This window comes from Vipera berus (assembly GCF_964194415.1).
Source record: "Vipera berus genome assembly, chromosome: 7".
NCBI lineage: Eukaryota > Metazoa > Chordata > Lepidosauria > Squamata > Viperidae > Vipera > Vipera berus.
Window position 1 is genome coordinate 7,002,047 of NC_138209.1, and position 13,693 is coordinate 7,015,739.

The window sequence follows — 13,693 nt, forward strand, 5'->3', positions numbered from 1 at the left end:
GGGTTAATAGTTACACATTTTCCAGTCTGGGTCACTGGAATATTTACTGCACCTGTGAAAGAGAGCTTGGTTGTGAAAGTCAACACTTACCTGCACTCCGTTGAGGGATGCAACACCCATGTAGAGGAATACACCATACAGGACAGGCATGGGAATAAACTAAGAAGAGAAATAAAAGGAAAAAGCTGTAGTAAATAAACTGTGAAACCTTAATAACAGAGGAATACATAATCTTCAAATTTTCTACACATGCTTCCTGGGTGTCGGATTATTTTAAAGTAAAATATTTTCTTGAAAAATAATTTTGAAACAAATGCTACGGATCCTAATGAACAGAGATACACTTGGCTCTCGACTTACAACCCCAATGGAGCCACAAATTTCTGTTGCAAGGCAATTGTTAAGTGAACCGTGCTCCATTTTACAACCTTCTTGCCACAGCTCTTAAGAGAATCACTACAGTTGTTAAGTGAATAATACGGTCATTAAGCAAATCCGGTTTGCTTAATGACTTGGCTTGCCAGAAGCTCCCTAGGAAGTTTGCAAGTGACAATCCCAGCACCCCAGGATTGTGCACATTGCCAAGCACCCAAGGTTTGACCATGGAGATGCTGCAACGGTCGTAAGTGTGAGGACTGGACACAAGTCACTTTTTTCAGTGCCATTGTAAGCTTGAACTGTCATTTAATGAATGGTTGTAAGTCGAGAAATATCTGTATACAATCGTAAATGGCCAAGGGGGAATTAATCAGGGAATCCACACAATGTTATCATCATGTATGACATGCAAAGTTTGCCTAATATTTTCACAATTTGTTCCATTTTAAAAAAAAAGAACGGCTGTCAAGTTTCCAACAATAACAGAACTATTTTTCACTGAACGTGACATCTGCACTTCAACATTCCTTGCCAAAAATGCATTCCAATCTTTAGAGCACAAACTACAGTATATTGTCAACGAAGTACATATTTTATGGGATCAGTATGTTTCTGATTACAAAGTGCACTGTGCTAGACATTAGAGTTAAAACGTTGACAAGCCACCCCAAAAAAAGATAAAATTAAATAAAGTATCTTTCCACAGTGGAATTTTTTTCTCTGTTATCGTACTAAACATATTTAAATTTGTGTCATGTAATTAAAAACTCAAACAAGAAGTTTGTATAGTTTTGGACATTCCCAGCTACTACCTGGTGTAAGTTATTCACAAGTAGCAAATGTTATTTACAAAGTTTGTAATATTTTTAGATGCCAGATGACGGAGAGCTGAATTCAAAGACAGATCCTACTGAAAAACATTGCCCAGAAAGCTCAGTTTAGGAGTAGAACATTTATTTTATTTATTGAGTTAAATTTGTTTGCCACCCAACTCGTTGCAATTTGTCCATCCGTGAAGGTAACACTGTATTTGATATTGTTGTAATAATATATCAACGATCTTTACATTCAAAAATCTACTAGCATTTGATAATTTGGTTACTATAGATTTGATAATCTGCAATAAATGATTGAAATCCATTTGAAAAGCAGGAAGGTGCGTTGAATATGTTCACTGCCTATTTATTAAAATAATAAAAGCGGGCTATCGATAAATAAAATTAAACCCTCCAAAGCACTATTAAAAGAATGGTCCTAAGTAGAGGACTTATAGATACTTTTAAGTCATGAATATGCACATATGAACAAGTTGTCTTTAGAAGATGATAACTATTGTTCCCTCACTCAAGAATGCCAGTTAGTTTTCTCAAATTACCTAGGAATCAACAAGCTGCTTTATTAAACCAGATCTATTTTATTCAATATTTTCAACAGCACTCTTATACAGATAGTCCTCGCCTTACAACAGTTTGTTTCGTTCAAAAGTTACAATGCCACTGAAAGCAGTGACTTATGACCATTTTTCACGCTTATGACTGTTGCGGCATCCCCATGGTCATGTGATCAAAATCCAGGCACTTGGAAACTGGCTCATATTTATGACAGTGGCAGTGTCCCAGGGTCACGTGATCCCCTTTTGCGACCTTCTGACAAGCAAAGTCAATGGGGGAAGCCGGATTCACTTAACCACCGGGTTGCTAACTTACCAACTGCAGTGATTCACTCAACAACGGTGGCAAGAAAGTTTGCAAAATGAGGCAAAAGTCACTTAACAAATGTCTCACTGAACAACAGAAATTTCTAGGCTCAATTGTGGTCGTAAGTCGAGGACTACCTGGTACACGCTACAGGTTTCCGGACCTGCCGGAACGACTTCCAGAATTCCCTCCGGCTGAGAGCACTCCGCAGCATTTGGCTCATGAGGACTAGCCTCATGCGAGAGAGATTTAAAAGCAAAATGTGATGCGGAGCACAGGGTGGACGCGCACCTCGTTGGCTGACCTCCTCAAACGTTGCAAATATATCCTGGGGAATATATATCCTTCCATTGAGAATGTTTCCAACATATGCCGCACGTAGGCGCTTGTGATCAATATATCAGCTTTGCCATTTCTGACGCATCTCTGCCCATCCCTATTTGCGAAGGTTAGACTGGCACAAATCTTTTCTAGTCCTATCCGGAAAAGGTAATGATTGAGCCGATGACCTTCGCATGTAAAGCAAGTACTGTGCTCTGCTTTAAATGTTTGGCAGCAGCAAAAAGGTTTTCGAAGCGGGCCAGCAATAAAAAAGAAAACCAGATAACCGGGGGAAAATCAGAAAGAGAAACGAAGCATTGCGCAAGGTTTTATAACACGAAAGCCAAAAGCAGCAGGGAAGACTAAAAAATGAGGAAACAAAGTCTGAATAACCGCTGAAAGTACAAGAAAAACAGGATGGTTGTTGTTTCGCCCCCCCCCCCCATGTAATTTACAGCGAACAACCTTGTAACCGTATTTATTTGGTTGGTTCTATAAGGAAGAAGGAAATGAAGGGCTGCACACTGCCGTGCTTTCCTCCTCCTGGCGTTCGAAAAATATTCTTTTTCCTACGCAGAAAGGATCCGTCTCCTAGCTTATCAGAGTCCCCATTATACAGTCAGCTGAGGGAACGGCGGGAGCGAGGTTTTGTGCCCTCTTAACCAATCAAAAGGGTTTTGTGATGAGTTTGCTCTAAATTGGTAAGATACCAGGCTAGACAACGGGAAATTGGGAGTTCTAATCCTGCCTTAGGCACGAAAACTGGCTGGGTGACCTTGGGCCAATCACCAGGAGACTGGGAGTTCTAGTCCCGCCTTTTGTCATGAAAGCCAGCTAGGTGACCTTGGGCCAATCACCAGGAGACTGGGAGTTCTAGTCCCGCCTTACTAGGTGACTTTGGGCCAATCACCAGAAGACTGGGAGTTCTAGTCCTGCCTTAGGGTATGAAAGCTAGCTAGGTGACTTTGGGCCAATCACCAGGAGACTGGGAGTTCTAGTCCTGCCTTAGGGCATGAAAGCCAGCTAGGTGACTTTGGTCCAATCACCAGGAGACTGGGAGTTCTAGTCCCTGCCTTACTAGGTGACTTTGGGCCAATCACCAGGAGACTGTGAGTTCTAGTCCTGCCTTAGGGCATGAAAGCCAGCTAGGTGACTTTGGGCCAATCACCAGGAGACTGGGAGTTCTAGTCCTGCCTTTTGTCATGAAAGCCAGCTAGGTGACCTTGGGCCAATCACCAGGAGACTGGGAGTTCTAGTCCCGCCTTACTAGGTGACTTTGGGCCAATCACCAGGAGACTGAGTTCTAGTCCTGCCTTAGGGCATGAAAGCCAGCTAGGTGACTTTGGGCCAATCACCAGGAGACTGGGAGTTCTAATCCTGCCTTAGGCACGAAAACTGGCTAGGTGACCTTGGGCCAATCACCAGGAGACTGGGAGTTCTAGTCCCGCCTTTTGTCATGAAAGCCAGCTAGGTGACCTTGGGCCAATCACCAGGAGACTGGGAGTTCTATTCCCACCTTACTAGGTGACTTTGGGCCAATCACCAGAAGACTGGGAGTTCTAGTCCTGCCTTAGGGCATGAAAGCTAGCTAGGTGACTTTGGGCCAATCACCAGGAGATTGGGAGTTCTAGTCCTGCCTTAGGGCATGAAAGCCAGCTAGGTGTCTTTGGGCCAATCACCAGGAGACTGGGAGTTCTAGTCCCTGCCTTACTAGGTGACTTTGGGCCAATCACCAGGAGACTGTGAGTTCTAGTCCTGCCTTAGGGCATGAAAGCCAGCTAGGTGTCTTTGGGCCAATCACCAGGAGACTGGGAGTTCTAGTCCCTGCCTTACTAGGTGACTTTGGGCCAATCACCAGGAGACTGGGAGTTCTAGTCCTGCCTTAGGGCATGAAAGCCAGCTAGGTGACTTTGGGCCAATCACCAGGAGACTGGGAGTTCTAGTCCTGCCTTAGGGCATGAAACCCAGCTAGGTGACTTTGGGCCAATCACCAGAAGACTGGGAGTTCTAGTCCTGCCTTACTAGGTGACTTTGGGCCAATCACCAGGAGACTGGGAGTTCTAGTCCTGCCTTAGGGCATGAAAGCCAGCTAGGTGACTTTGGGCCAATCACCAGAAGACTGGGAGTTCTAGTCCCGCCTTAGGGCACGAAAGCCAGCTAGGTGACTTTGGGCCAATCACCAGAAGACTGGGAGTTCTAGTCCTGCCTTACTAGGTGACTTTGGGCCAATCACCAGGAGACTGGGAGTTCTAGTCCTGCCTTAGGGCATGAAAGCCAGCTAGGTGACTTTGGGCCAATCACCAGAAGACTGGGAGTTCTAGTCCCGCCTTAGGGCACGAAAGCCAGCTAGGTGACTTTGGGCCAATCACCAGGAGACTGGGAGTTCTAGTCCTGCCTTAGGGCATGAAAGCCAGCTAGGTGACTTTGGGCCAATCACCAGAAGACTGGGAGTTCTAGTCCTGCCTTACTAGGTGACTTTGGGCCAATCACCAGGAGACTGTGAGTTCTAGTCCTGCCTTAGGGCATGAAAGCCAGCTAGGTGACTTTGGGCCAATCACCAGGAGTCTGGGAGTTCTAGTCCCCGCCTTAGGCATGAGAACCGCTTGGATAACTTTGGGCCAGTTACTCTCACTGAGTCTAACCCACCTCATAGGGTTGCTATTAGGGTGGTGGTGGGGGGGGGGAAGGACTTTTAAGCATGTTTGTTTCCTTCAGTTGTTTAAAAAACAATAAAGCACGGATATAAATAAACTGAAATAAATGGCCCCCAAGTCAAAGGGAAAGACCTAAAGAAAAGAGAGGCCTCTCCTTCCGATGGTGGAACTGAAGCAGGCCCATTGGAAGAAAAAATGTTTTAGTCTGAGGCAAGGAAGATCAGGTGAGGCCTGGCAACGATATGTAAAGCCATGCGCAGAAAATGCACAGAGAAGAGATTCTGCAGAATCACTATTTTTCATTTCCCAGCATTCTCGAGTTTCTAAACCTAGCCAGAGTGGTTGAAGAAAAGGCCGCTCTGAGAAAGGGGCAGAGGCGGGATGGCTGGAGAAGAAGATTGGGGGGAATCCCAGATGACAAGACAGAGAAACCAGCCAAAAAAAAAAAAGGCCTGCTGGATATAAACAAACTCAGGGGTAGGCAACCTTGGCTCTTTTGTGACTCGTGGACTTCAACTCCCAGAATTCCTGAGCCAGCCGTGCTGAGGGGAAAGGGAGACGTTTCCAAGCTGAGCCATGCTGGCTCAGGAATTCTGGGAGTTGAAGTCCACGAGTCACAAAAGAGCCAAGGTTGCCTACCCCTGAACAAACTCTACTGTACTATTTATCTAAGCTACCTGCTGGATGCTCAGGCAGAGAAGAAAACTGGTTCCTTATGCTGGAAAACCTTAATCCAGGGGTGTCCAACCCTGGCTACTCGAAGACTTGTGGACTTCAACACCCAGAATCCCCAAGCCAGCATTTTTCACACTTAACAAATGCAGCAGCATCCCCTTGGTCACGGGATCTCAATTCAGACGCTTGGCAACTGACTCGTACCTATGACAGTGGCAGGGTCTCAGGATCACGTGATCCCCTTTTGCGACCTTCAGACAAGCAAAGCCAATGGGAAAGCCATGATTCTCCTAACAACTTTGTTACTAACTTAACAACTGCCACGATTCTCTTAACGACTGTGGCGAGAAGGGTCGTAAAATGGGGCGCAACTCACTTAATAAACGTCTCGCTTAGCAACAGAAATTTGGGCCTCAATTGTGGTTGTAAGTCAAGGACTGTCTGTCCTGAAAAAAATAACCTGACAATCTTTGCATTTACAACTTTCACAGGTCTGTAAAACAAAGGAAAGCAGAGTTTGTAAGCACAGCTGCAAACCACTTTGTTTAGCAACCACTTTGCTTAACAACTCAGTTGCCAGTCCCAATTGTGGTCCTTAAAGCAGGACTGCTTACACAACAAACCTTTAACACAGGTCAGTTCTGGTGACCAATTTCTTGCAGTTACAAGGTACGCAGAGCAATCTCTTCATACCTTGCTACTATACGAATATTGTGAGCTGGGTTGTGTGTTTTCAGCCACCAAAATCAGCAATAAAGTTGTGGTTTTTGTTTTTCAAATTAAGCCTTAGTCCTAATGGCGTTAAACATCGGGAGGCTAAATTGGTGGCGATGCAAAAAATAAAAATAAAAATGAGTTGTACATTTTTATTACAGAAACTCTGGGCATACTTCATTCGAAACTAAGCTAGCCGGAAGATAAAATCATTGCGTTATCATATAATTATCTCCTTCTTGAGATAACACACAGTTTAACACCCCAAAGGCAGGCAGTGTTTACCCAAGAGATCTCTTGCAAAAACTCTGTTCGGCCCTGGGAAATGTAAATCATAGTTGTGCCAGCCTTAGATTGGGCTAAGCAGTTTATCAGTCACTTGGCACAATATGGTTAGATAGGAATCTTTATTGCAAACTAAAATGAAGATGGGCAGAACAGCTGATTGTCAGCATGAGTGTGAAATTCTTCCTAATGCATGTGGCAGTTTTAAATCCGTTGCTCCTATTTCTCATGTTTCCTAAGTCCTGAGGATGGGTATGATTTTTCAAAATGCAAATCATCCAGCTATATATCAAGCTCTCAAAAATCTTTCCCACACCCTGCAAAAAGCAGGAGAGAACTTCCACCACAGGAGGGTGAATCAGAAACGTGATGAACTTAATGAAACTTTGATACGAATCTGCAGTTCAGAGTTCAGCCCTTCTCTGATTCATAAATTAGGTGCGTAAGTTTACTAATTTATACAAATTAAGGTCAACAACTCCTGCAACACCATCTGTCATCTAAACTCTTTACTTGTCAGGTGCAAATGATCAGATCCACACAGGAAGGTCCAATTAAACTGATTTGTATGCATGGTTATGCAAAAGAAACTTCTCAGCCAATGGTTCAGCAAGGCTCAACGGAATTCAAGGGATTGGACTTTGTTTGTGGCTACATATGGATTCTCGGCTAATCCCACTTTTGACTCCGCCCCCAGGTTCTGCCAGTTCTTCCCCTACATCATCACAGTTCCCATATAGTTCCATAGGGACACCCGCATTATTCTCTAAACCAACATTACCAGACGACTTGGTCCGGCTTCCATTTTTTAAAAATTGGAGATTCATTTCAAAGTAATAATTATATATTGGTACATGCCATATTTGCATAGGAGCTTGCGTTTTGGGATTTCTAGCTCTTAACTTTGGGAAAACATCTGGAATATGGGTTCTGGCTTGCTAACCCTAAACCAGCAACAGCCGTAGGAAGCATCTGTATTTTTATTTGTGTAACGAAATAGTGTACATATATATATCAAAGTTTGTTGAATTTTCCTGTTGGTAGTCTGAGTATCCTGCTACAGTTTCATGAACAGTGTGATTGTGTTACCTTGCCAGATACAGGATTGTATACTCTACCATCTGTTCTAGTTCCTCTAAAATTACGATGCTGTCTGTCAGACACTGTCATATCTTACATTACCGTGAGCGATTGCTGTTCCTTATCCTTTTCGTGGCTCAAATCCCTCAATTTCTGAACAGTGTTTGGTGACATAGCAGCATTTTGTTCTGGGTTATTGGGTTGTTACCTGTCACTGTAGAACAGGGGTCTCCAAACATGGCAAGACTAAGACTTGTGAACTTTAACACCGTAAATTCCCCAGCCAGCCATGCTGGATGGGGAATTCTGGGAGTTGAAGTCCACAAGTTTTAAAGTTGCCAAGTTTGGAGACCCCTGCTGTAGGATATAGATGTTATACTTAACAGGCTATTGCTTATTAAGGCAAAGGTAAAGGTTCCCCCGCACATGCGTGCTAGTCGTTTCCGACTCTAGGGGCCGGTGCTCATCTCCGTTTCAAAGCCGAAGAGCCAGCGCTTGTCCGAGGACGTCTCCGTGGTCATGTGGCCGGCATGACTAGATGCCAAAGGCGCATGGAACGCTGTTACCTTCCCACTGTAGTGGTCCCAATTTTTCTACTTGCATTTTTACGTGCTTTCGAACGCCTTGCTAATTAAATCTTTCTTTCCTGTTTGGCCTAACTCAAGGCTATCCACAGGATATAGTCACAACTTATGACAGCTCATTATTTGTGTAAATTATTCAAATTGCTAATAAAGAATTTATTTATTATCCCTAAAAAAATTCATTATTAGCAATTTGAATAATTTACACACACACACACACACACACACACACACACACACACACACACAGAATTCTGGAAGTTGAAGTCCACAGGCCTCAAAGTTGCCAGTTGGACACCCCTGCTCTACAGCCTAAGTAAATTACTTCAGTGCAGAATTGTTCTCACTTATTTTTCTTTCCAGTGCGAACACTTCTGCACAACAGTAATTATGCAATCTAAACCGGTCTGTTAATAAACAACGAAGGAGCTGTTGAAACACCAGAGAGGGAAAGATGTATTTTTTTTAAAAAAAAAGTAACAAAGAAATGAGCAGAATTCTAATTGCACTTTCTCTGGCTTTTCATACCCAGCAGGGGGAAAAAAACACATTAAAATGATGGATCTCTTTGTTTACAGCTGCAACATATCCCTTGGAGTTTGCGATGATCCACTGCAGTTCTGAAAGCCATTCCCCTATATTAATTTCAAGATTCAAATTTCTATTCCTCCTGTACAAATAAATCATGCAAACCAGAACTGCCAAGGCTACTGTACAGTTAATCCACTGACAGTCCTGGTAAGCAATTATTTTTAATGACAGGGCACAGCTGGACCCCAATAACACAGTCATACAACCAAATCTTAACACTTTAGAAAGTCTGCAAGCGCATGCCAAAATCCCGTATCGGAACTGGGAAGTTGGCAGCAATTCCCCAGTTTTGGGAAAGCTGTAGGAGAAGAAGAGGCAGAGTCTGGGGGTGGGGGGTGGGGTGGAGTCAAGAGAGGAATCAGCCTAGAATTGTTGCGTTCCCATAAGCAACCCAAGCCCAACTCTGTTAGCTCTTATCTGGGGCCAATTTAGCGCTGACCATTAGTTGACTAGATTTGTGGGTATAGAAACTAATCAGGTTAACTGGAACCTCATGTGCGGTCCTGTTTTGTTTTTTTGTCCATTCACCCTCCCCAAAGTGGAGGCAGCTGGCATCTCCCAAATGGGAGGTATTGTACTCCTAGGTGCTGCTAAGGCAGAGTTCCCCAACATTTCTCGATTGGTGGCCCGGAGGGATGGTTTTGTGGGAGGAGCAGGTGTGTACGGGTGTGCACATGAGCACCCATGAAGCTCGTGAGTGGGTCCCTGAGCACCCACTTGTGCAAGTGGGTCCCCGAGTCCCCACGACGCTTGCACGCCTGCAGCAGTGATGGCCCGTGACACGGGCACGAGTGTGACTGTGCACAGGTGCACAGGCATACATGCATTCTAGCCAGCCACTCATGCGACCCGGTTGCGAATAGGCCACGGACCTGTGGCCCACACGTCGGGGACTCCTGTGCTAGGGGAAAATTGCTCTACGTACCAAGCAGATATATAAAAAAAAATGAAGGTCATTACTTAACATAACTTTCCCTTAGTGGCCCAATTAAACACCTACAGCTCTTGACCATCAACATTAACTTTAGACCTCCTTAGGTCTTCAGAAAATTCCCTGGGTCCACAACAATGTGTTTACAGGTAGTCCCTGATCCCAACTCTTACAGTTGTAATTGGTTGTAAAGCAGGTCATGACATGACTGGATCCAATTTTATGACCATTGGGGTCATTAAGCAACCCCACTGTTTGCCGTGCACTTTGGATGGAAACTGGAAGTACACACGGGTTGCCGGCAAACCCTCGTAAAACACAGGGATGCTGCTAATTGCTGTAAATGCGGGACAGTTGCCAAGTGTCCAAAATGGTAAGCGACCAGTCGTAAGTCGAGGATTATCGCTCTTGGTTCTTTCAACGGGCCTGGGGAACACCTGGAATCAGGGGGCACACAAGATGCTCTACAATGTCTGAGTTTTAAAGGACTTTCTGGGATTACATGGATGTTTCCTGTTTTTATGGTTATTTAAGATGTGCTTGTATTCCGTTTTTATTGTATACTGTTCAGAGTCCATGAGATGGGTATATAAAGGATTAGAAGTACAGTTGTTGTTATTAGTTCCGAAGTCATGTCCGACCCATCACGACCCCATGGACAACGTTCCTCCAGGCCTTCCTGTCCTCTACCATCTTCTGGAGTCCATTTAAGCTCACGCCTCCTGCTTCAGTGACTGCATCCAGCCACCTCATTCTCTGTCGTCCCCTTCTTCTCTTGCCCTCAATCTTTCCCAGCATTAGGCTCTTCTCCAGTGAGTCCTTCCTTCTCATTAGGTGGCCAAAGTATTTGAGTTTTAGCTTCAGGATCTGGCCTTCTAAAGAGCAGTCAGGGTTGATCTCCTCTAGGACTGACCGGTTTGATCGCCTTGCAGTCCAAGGGACTCACAGGAGTCTTCTCCAGCCCCATAGTTCAAAGGCCTCAATTCTTTGGCGCTCAGCCTTTCTTATGGTCCAACTTTCACAGCCATACATTGCAACTGGGAAGAGCATAGCCTTGACTATACGCACTTTTGTTGGCAGGGTGATGTCTCTGCTTTTTAGTGTGCTGTCTAGAATTGCCATGGCTTTCCTCCCCAGGAGCAAGCGTCTTTTAATTTCTTGGCTGCAGTCCCCGTCTGCGGTGATCTTGGGGCCCAGGAAAATAAAATCTGTCACTACCTCCATTTCTTCCCCATCTATTTGCCAGGAATTGAGAGGGCCGGATGCCATGATCTTGGTTTTCTTAATGTTAGACAGACACATTATAGAATTCTGGGTCTGTATGATTTTCATTCCTCTTGATTTGGAAACCCGGTTTCATTTTGCAAATGGCAATAGTAACTATTTCTGCCCAGGTACAACTTGTCCAAAATCATGGGATTCTACCCCAGAAAAATTTGGCTAAGACAAAAAAAAAACAAAAAAACACCACAATTGTCCCTAAATTCAGCCTATGCAGTTGCAAAAACATTTTCTGCAAATGCCAAGGCAAAATTTCTCCTCTTTCTGTGATTCTTCTCCTCTTGAGTTTACTTTCTTAGGAACTTCCTCTGTTCTTAAAATCTTTGCAATAATGTTGTGATATTCCTCTTTAATGGTTTCCTTTTAGTCCTTTTAATATAATAAAAACAAGTTGCTTTTTTGAACTTTCCAGCTAAGGGCTTATTATTTCAGAATTCTAAGAAGGATGGGATAAGGATGGGATAGGAAGAGGTAAACAAATAAAAAAGGCATTTACCTTCAAGATGGGGGCCATGAACACTGAAATGCCTGTCAGAATGAATACGAGGAATCCAGTCACCCTCTGCTCCCTGAAATCAAATCCAGGAAAATAATCAACTCTTATTTGAAGGACATTTTACTGTTCAAGAAAGATAGAATACGGAACATAGAATAATAAAGTTGTAAGGGACCCTGGAGGTCTTCTGGTACAGCCCCGTGCTTGAACAGGAGACCCAATACCATTTCAGACAAACGGGCGTCCAAACTCTTCTTAAAAACCTCCAGTGCTGGAGCACCCACAACTTCTGGAGGCAAGCCTGGCTGAGGAATTCTGGGAGTTGAAGTCCACAAGTCATCAAAAGGCCAAGTTTGAAGACCTCTGCTCTAAGCTATGTTTGCTCCAACTGTTCAGGGAAAATACAGCCCGCAGTTTCTGCTCTGTGAAGAATGCCACGCTAGGCAGCTTCCTACAATGTTCAGCACTCAAATCTCCCTTCCCACCAGTTCAGCCTACCTGACTCCCAAAAACTTGGGTTGCTCGCCAGGTGCCGAGGTCTCCGTTTCCATCTTCAAACTGTCGATGTGTGCAATGGAGATCACGGTAGCGGCAACATACCAGGGCAGAGCCATGAAGGAACAGATGATCATCAGCACAGCCACCCAGAAGAGGTCCAGGTGATATCCAGCACCTTTCTGCAAAGGTGAGATTGGGAAAAAAAGAAAGAGGAGCGTTAATCTGAAGCGTGAAGTTTTGCCGTGAGGATGGCAACCCTGAAGGTAAAGGTCAAAGTTCCCCCGCACACGTGTGCTAGTCGTTTCCAACTCTAGGGGCCGGTGCTCATCTCCGTTTCAAAGCCAAAGAGCCAGCGCTTGTCCGAGGATGTCTCCGTGGTCATGTGGCCGGCGTGACTAGACGCCAAAGGCGCACGGAACGCTGTTACCTTCCCAGCGGAGTGGTCCCTATTTTTCTACTTGCATTTTTTTACGTGCTTTCGAACTGCTACGTTGGCAGAAGCTGGGACGAGTAACAGGCGCTCACTCTGCTATGCGGCACTCGGGATTCGACCTGCCAAACTGCCAACCTTCTGATCGACAAGCTCAACGTCCTAACCCACTGAGCCACCACGTCCCTATGGCAACCCTGGAGCTGAGCTATTCCATTTGAAGAACAGCAAGAGCACTTAGCCTTATATACCACTTCACGGGATTTTACAGCCTTCTCTAAGCGGTTTACAGAGTCAGCATATTTGCCCCCAACAATCTGGGTCCTCATTTTACCGGCGTCGGAAACATGGAAGGCTCAGGATCGAACTGTTGGCAATACTGCATTCTAACCACTGCGCCACCACGGCTCATACACTAGGCTAGGCTAAAACATGATTAGGTAGTTTGAACCCAAATGTTGCCTGAACTTGAAGTGTTAATACCACTTTACAAGGCCTTGATAAGGCCACACTTGGAATACGGCATCCAGTTTTGGTCGCCATGATGTAAAAAAGATGTTGAGGCTCTAGAAAGAGTGCAGAGAAGAGCAGCAAAGATGATCAGGGGACTGGAGGCTAAAACATACAAGGAACAGTTGCTGGAATTGGGTATGCCTAGTTTAATGAAGAAAAGCACGAGGGGGGGGACAGGATAGCAGTTTTCCTATATCTCAGGGGCTGCCCCAAAGAAGAGGGAGTCAAGCTATTCTCCAAAGCACCTGAAGGCAGGACAAGAAGCAACAGATGGAAATTAATCAAGGAGAGAACCAATCTAGGACTGAGGAGAAATTTCCTGAGTATAATTAACCAGTGGAACAACCTGCCTCCAGAAGCTGTGAATGCTCCAACACTGAAAGTTTTTAAGAAGAGACTGGACAGCCATTTGTCTGAAATGATACAGGGGGTTGGACTAGATGACCTCCAAGGTGCCTTCCAACATCATCATCATCATCATCATCATCACCATATTATTATTATTATTATTATTATTATTATTATTATTATTATTATTATTATTATTATTATTATTATTATTATT

The 13,693-nt window shown here is 44.5% G+C and overlaps 1 protein-coding gene across 4 annotated transcripts in view; it reads right to left on the reverse strand.

Annotated features, from left to right (window-relative positions):
• SLC4A4 (solute carrier family 4 member 4) overlaps positions 1 to 13,693 on the reverse strand; it is a 212,282-nt gene that overhangs the window by 10,831 nt on the left and 187,758 nt on the right. For all 4 annotated transcript variants that reach the window (XM_081332175.1, XM_081332173.1, XM_081332174.1 and 1 more), the window contains 3 exons: positions 12,186 to 12,364; positions 11,688 to 11,760; positions 91 to 159 (listed from right to left, as the gene is read on the reverse strand). In XM_081332175.1, the coding sequence (XP_081188301.1) occupies positions 91 to 159; positions 11,688 to 11,760; positions 12,186 to 12,364 (321 nt within the window). The remainder of the gene's footprint in view (positions 1 to 90; positions 160 to 11,687; positions 11,761 to 12,185; positions 12,365 to 13,693) is intronic.